Source organism: Kryptolebias marmoratus, linkage group LG18 (assembly GCF_001649575.2).
Source record: "Kryptolebias marmoratus isolate JLee-2015 linkage group LG18, ASM164957v2, whole genome shotgun sequence".
Taxonomy (NCBI): Eukaryota; Metazoa; Chordata; class Actinopteri; order Cyprinodontiformes; family Rivulidae; genus Kryptolebias; species Kryptolebias marmoratus.
In genome coordinates, this window is record NC_051447.1 from 2080186 (window position 1) to 2087218 (window position 7033).

At 41.4% G+C, this 7033-nt stretch overlaps 1 protein-coding gene across 1 annotated transcript; it reads right to left on the minus strand.

Annotated features, from left to right (window-relative positions):
• On the minus strand, window positions 1-5986 carry dohh (deoxyhypusine hydroxylase/monooxygenase). Its single transcript, XM_017434745.3, has 6 exons — window positions 5859-5986; window positions 4669-4775; window positions 2548-2715; window positions 1241-1317; window positions 820-1075; window positions 1-635 (listed from the first exon to the last, which is right to left on the minus strand). Exons 2-6 carry the CDS (start codon window positions 4772-4774, stop codon window positions 319-321), a joined length of 924 nt encoding a protein of 307 aa, XP_017290234.1. The 5' UTR covers window position 4775; window positions 5859-5986; the 3' UTR covers window positions 1-318.
• Window positions 5987-7033: the final 1047 nt, after the last annotated feature.

Here is a 7033-nt window from a genome sequence, read left to right on the forward strand (position 1 = left end):
TGGGTAAAAAAAACAACAATATAATCTGTCTTCACCTTTCGGCAGCAGGTGATAAAAAATAATATTAATTCTAATTTTTTCTAAAGTTTGAATATTTGTTAAATAGGTCATATCTGGCACATCTCTTACTTCCACAAAAAAGTAAAATCCATAAAAAAGCTGTTACAGATCCACACATGCTCAAACGATTTAAACAGTTCAGTTTTTGATTTAAAGTGTATTATGAGTATTGTACAGAGGCATCATCTAATAGGTTCCTGCAGTTTTTATTAATGTGATGTTTGCTTGTGCAGGTTTCCCCAACGCTACCAGGTCTTGTTAAAGCTGATCCTTCAATCGGTGTAGTCCGTCTGCATACTGGAACTGCTCGCTGTTCTCATACTCCAGCATGTCCAGGGCAACCTCACAGCTTTCCTTTACAACACGCTCTCGGTCTTCACGATAACACTGCAACACAGCCAGACACTCTTCTTTTCCAATAGAGCCAAGAGCCTCTGCCGCCTCATGGCGCACCATAGGGTTCTCATCAGAACGCTCTAGAACAGCTCGCAGGGCCGGTACCGCTGCCAGGTGCTGCATCTGACCCAGGACGTAGCCAATCTCATGACGGAACAGAGCGCTGGAGCTCTGCAGGCCTGGAGGCAAAAACAAAGCGTAAACTTTTTACCTGTTCTGCATGAAGAAAGCTCTGTCTCCTAGTTTTGTCCGAGGTGCATTATAAATGAACAAGCCTTGGAGCTCCGCATAAAGCCCATTTTCAGACTAGAAGTTCCAGTTCAGATTAAACAGATGAAACACGTTTTCAGTCCAGAATCCTACCATCTCCCAGAGCCAGCACAGCCTCCTCCGTGCCCAGGTTTCTCAGAGCAAACATGGCCCGGTAGCGTTCAAACAGCGGCAGACTTTCATCCAACAGAGCAGAGCGCAGTTCTGGGACAGCCCTCCTCGTTGCTGGAGGAGCTGGGTCTACAGAACTGTAGGGGTTTTTATCTGTACTGCCATCCTCCAGCTCCGACGCTCCACCGCTCTGTAGCCATTCAAGCCGACGAACAGCCAACTGACACGTCTCTGCAACCTGCAGGTAAAACACACGTTACCTACTCAGACACGGATCAGTGAGAAAGGTGATTTATGGTCTTCTCCACCTTCCACCTTCTCATTATTATTATTATTATATTAACTTGGTCCTCTTGATCCTGTCTAAAATGGGGGCTTAAGAAATTGTTTCTGGAGCTCCTACCTCTATGAAAGGATCCTGGCAGTACTCTTTCAGTAGATCCAGAACCACTGAGTCACCAATCGCTCCCAGAGCCTCTCCTACAAACACACAAACAGAATGAAGGAGACAACTTGAAGCACTCGGAGAGCACAAATCTCTGCCGAGGCCATAGGGCCATTAATAGGATCCTATGGCCTCAGGTCACAGACCACATTTCCTCACTCTGCTGCAGTCTTTACTTGCTCTACTGTTATTATTTCGATCATTAACATGTGTGTTTCTTTGTCTTTCTTCCAGTAGAAACTACACCTGGACCCGCCAGGTGTCTGTGTCTTTTTCCTGTCCTCTAACCCCAGCCATCCGAAGCAGATGGCCACTCATCCTGAGCCTGGTTCTGGGGTTCAGCAGGAGGTTTCTTTCTGTTAAAAGTGGGGTTTTCCTTTCCACTGCTGCCAATGTGCTGCCCAGGATGCGAGATTGCGACAAAGGGAAGATTCAACGCAATCAGCTGACTTCCTTAGATAAATAACTTTTCTCAAGTCTCTCCTGCTTGGTGCTTGATGGTCTCTCTGCTGGGGGCTGGTGCTGGCACCGGGCTGTTGGGTCCCAGGCTTGGCCTGCGTGGCGGGAGGTGGTGGCGTCGCTGGTTTGGGGGGGCTGGTGCCCTGCGTCTCTCCCTGTACCTCTTTGTCCTGGGGGCTGCTGGCGACCTACCTGTGTGCGGACGCGCAGCTGCCTTGGGGTGGTGCCCGATGTCTGTTTGCCTGGGACTGCTGCTGCCTTCTGGAGCTGGTTCCACATGTCCTTTCTGCTCTTGGGTGCTGTAGATGGCGGGCCTTCTACTGTTCATGGCACCTTTTTAACTGTGCATCTCCAGGTAGCATACTCACTTTTTTTCCTCTTTCTTCTTTTTCCTAAACAGTCAGTCTTTCTGCTATACATGTGCTCACCCACCAGCACACACGCAACCAGACCCTCACGCACAAATTCACAAACAGTCCTGATGGTCGAAGGTCATACAAACAGGTTACTATAACAATAATGTGGCCTGCCTACTGTGATGCTAGAATTAGATTTAGTCTTGATTCATTAAAGTAAATCATGCAATTAGGATTCTCATTTTGAGATATCCTTATGCTAGAGCAAATCTGTTCTGGCACACGTAGACAACCATCTTCTCTATATTGTCTGCCTGAAATGCCATGACATGTAAAAAAAAACAAAAATCTTTTTTTTAAGAACCAGTTAGGAAGCAGCTCTAGCACCAACCTTGGTGTAGCACTAGAACCTCTTTAGTGGAAAAGCAGCCAGTGTGAGGGCATGTTTACCTGCTTCATGCCTGACCATCGGCTCCTGATTTCTGTCTTTGAGAACATCAGTTAAAACAGGAATGGCTCTTCTGTCCTGCATCTGTCCCAGGCAGTAAGCCAACTCATGCTTCAGTAAAGCCGAATCATCAGTGAACGCCTTGCTGATCCATTCTATGGCTTCAGCACCTGAAGAAAAAACAAAACAAAACCAGTCATGTCAGCCTAAATCAGATCAAGTACTGCAGGACCTCACCCAGCCTTCCTGAAGCACTCACAACTGATTGATTGGACAGCAAGTCATGACAAGAAACCTGAAAATGCGTTTGAACTCAAAACATTACCATAATATGAAACAGTTTTTCTTTAGCATTATCCAGGGGGTATGTGAAGGTCCATGAAGGTCATAGCATGTAATAAATTAATAAACATCTGTATGTGTTCACATGTTACCAATTCACTGCAGTGAGACGCCAAAGCCTAAGCATCATCTTCCACGCACCCTCATGTCGCAGCCCTAACCTACCAGGGACATTTGCATCTAAATTTTAATTTTGTATTAAATGTGTACCGAACAAAGTGATGTGCGAATGCGTCTGGAGAGTCATCATTAGCCTACAGATACGTCTAACCAAACTCCTGCTAGCAGAGAAAGCAAGCATCGATGTTCTGCCACAAACAGCCTGTTTGAGTGGATCTCTTGGTGTGACCCGCTGTTTCAGCTGATGTAGTTCTTGGAATTAAACAATATTAACACAAGAAGATGTATATTTGTAAGTCTAAGATCACAGCAATGGTGTGTCTCCGTTTAACTTTTAATTTTTTTCCTAAACCCCCATGATGTTTTCTGTGTAACGGTGTCAGGTTCAAGTGTTTGTAGTTTATCAAAAATATTTACAACTTTAAATCATCACCTGCTCTGAAGAAGCAGGTGATGATTTCTGCTTTTGTTACCATGGTGATCTAACCAGGCTCAAAGAAATCCTCCTCTGAGATTCTGAAAACTCAGACTTTCACCTCATCATAGCAGCTAAACTGTTAACATCACTTCATAGTCCAGCCCTCTGCTAATTCACTGATCAGAACTTCTTTTTATTAGCAGGCTGACATCTATTCATACCTTTCACTGGTTTAAACGACGTGTTCATGTTGTTTTATGTCTCTGTGAACAAGAACTGTCTCCCTGTAGCTGAAAGAATGAACTCATGAAAGAGTTTTTCTACCTGCTGCTTTGTGGTTTGTTGCTGAACAAGTTCAGCTCTGTGGGATGGTCTGCACTAAAATGACTATTTATTCTCTCTAAATGTTTTAAAAATAAGGTGTGGGCACGTTTGATTTTGTAATAGCACATTAAATTATGAGGCTTTTTATTTAACTGAAGATCTCATTTGTGAAAAAAAAACAAAACCTTTCCTCCCGTCCTTTGTTCACCGCAGGAGACACCCTCCTGCTGGCAAACAGTAACTAGGTAACTTTTACTCAAAGTACAGTTTTAATAACTTACTTTTTAAACTTTTACTCAGGTAGGTATTTACACAAATAACTTTACTTGTACTTGAGTAAAAATTCAACAGACTAACTGTACTTTTACTTGAGAATGTCATTTTAATACGCTTTTCACCTCTGATGACAACCTGTGCATGATTCCTCACAGGGAAAGCGTTGATGTTTTGGTAAAAATACAATTATATTGTCTCTGTCACCAAAGTTTTTCTACTCTGGCTTTCATTTTTTTCTAGAAAATAACTTCCTTTTCAGCTGCCTTTTCAGTGTTAGCGCATCTGTGGCCTTCATGTAGATTGTCTGGCACCAGCTGGGTAGTCTGTTAGCAACACCCAATATAAGAGAAAAAAACAACTGATGCTGTGGCACCTTTATTTCCAGGTCTGTCATTGGTACTCTGATCCAACACTTGTGATCAGCACAGGACATCCTTAATTACAACATCTGTGCTCACAAACATTTTCTCATTTTTCCAATGGTCTTTTGCACATGGACTTTAACAAAATCTTTGACCTGATGTCTTGCAAAGCCAAGAATGGATTAAAATCATTCTGAATGATCCAAAAAGATTTTTTTGAATCCTCAGTTTTGGAAAGTTGTTTTTGTTGTTTAAACAATTTATATTTACAGAAGATTTACCTCCAAGGTTCCTTAGGGTGAATAAAGCTCTAAAGCGCTGGGTCAAGTCCAAACCTGGATCCACAAGGACTCGTCCTACTGCTGTCACCTGCTCCACAGTAGCCATACTGCAACACAAAGACACCATATAATAAAGATGAGCTCTGTGTGTTTACACCTATTAGCATCAACCTGTTTCTACCTTTACAGGTACTTTACTAAAGATTGGATTATGTTTGGTCCTCTCAGAGCGGACTCAGCTGTAATCCTGGTTCTAACCACTAAATCTGTGATTTTTTTTTTTCTTAGTTAGCTGGTTGGAATAATGTGAATTTGCGCTGGCGAAGAGTACCAAGAATTCTATTGATCTTCTAGCTGTTTTCTTCCTAATTAAGAGATAGTCCAGACATAGTCTTCAACTTTTGCTGCAAAGTAAAGCAGCTGGATTTTCCTGAAGGAGCCAAATGACTTTTTTCACCAACATAACAGATTGTTAGTCCAAACATCAACCAGTTTGATTCATCAAAACAAACTGTGCTTTCAGCAGCAGAATGTGGAAATGGTAATGACAATGTAATGTCAATATTATTTAGTGTAGTGTCAAACTCCATCTTGTGGTGGTGGTGGGGGTGGGGGGGTAAGGTTTATTATTACTAGGTATTTAATAAAGGTTAACTGAATTCTTCTGAACATTTATCAAACAACATCTGCTGGAAGTTTTATGGCAATCTCTAAAGATCTCTAACGATGCTGCAACTTTCCTTTTTTTAACCCAGATACATGATCTTGGTATCATTCAAGGCTCATTATAGGAAATAATTTATTTTAACATTAATCTTCTTTTAAAATGTTAACACACAAACTTTGACAAATTATTTGTATTGTTTCAAAGCTCTTTGAAAATCGTTTGTATTGACTCAACTCTTGAAAAAACGCTGCTCAAAAAGGCCGAAAGACTGTTTACTTTTTAAATTATATGTGAATAAATGAACAGCTTAATTTATTAAACTATAGTTCCAGTCGTATTAAACTTGGCTCAGACCCACTCTGACATGAGGGTAACATGGCTCAACGTGGCTAAAGCTAGCTTCAGACGGTTCAGAGCATTATGGTTCAGAGGCTCTAATGAAACATTTTTCACAGCCTACAGAATCCCATAGCTCCACTAAAGGGCTGAAGACGTGAAGAAAAGATGGCTGTAACATACGGACCTCAGGATTAGCCTCTCGGAAATCCTTCCTCAACTCCTGTAGCAGAACTTCCGTAGCGTCTTCTTCTTCTTTTGTTATTCTTCTTCTTCTTTAGGCGGTTGACATCCAGTAGGTGTATTACCGCCACCTACTGGGCTGGAGCATTGTGACGTCACTGAACTAAGGACGAACTGAGCTGGCCAATGACGGCGCTAGGCTAGATTTTTGTCAGCCATCTTGAGAAGACCTTTGTGTATCACTTAGTACTATTTACATGTGGAAACCACAAATAGTTCAAGTCTTTTGTGTGCTGTAGGTTGTGTCATCAATCCACAAGCGCTCAGAAAAATCCTTATTTACTTAAATAAACCTATATCATGCATAGGGTGAAAACAGAAGATTCTATATTCTGCAATGAGCCTCCCAACAAGTCAGGTCAAAGATTATTGGGGACAAAACTTTGAGCTGACCCTGTAATCATTCTAACCAGAACCAAACTGCATTTTAAATATTTAAATAATTTACATGTTAGTCTAACTAGACTTCATTTCTACGTCTCTCACTTCAAAATTATGTTACATAACGCCAACTCCTAGTATATATCAATCCATTTTCTTTACATGCTTTTGTATTTGGGACAGTTTCATGCAATGTCAATTCCTACATCGAGCTCACTATATATTTGGGGTGTGGCCTACTTTAGTCACTCTCTCCTGCTTAAAACGCTTAAAAGCATTCACAACTGTACTGCCCAGGAGACTAATACTGCTAAACTGCAAATCTGCAGCTCCTCCTATATATGCAAGCTGGACTAGAGAGGTCCTTTATTTTCTTAGAATGGGAAAAATAAGACTGACTTTGTCTAATAAAGTTGGATCATTTGAAATGACCTAGAATCCCTTTCTGTCCTGTTAAAGGTACAGATTGTCAGATCATTCTGAACTGAGCACCACAGTGATGTGGCTTTACATGTATGTATATACATACTTATATGTAATGTAATTATTTTTTATCTTAGACGTCGTCATAAAGCGGGATCTCAGTTCCTCATCTTCATCTAAATTGTAATTTAGAGTGACATTTATCATATCCAATTTCTATCAAATACTGTATTTAAATCTTCGTTCTGTGTAATTGTTTCCCTAACCACAAGGGGCGCTGTAGGAAAACGTGACCGAAATTCTTCCGTTTGGCTC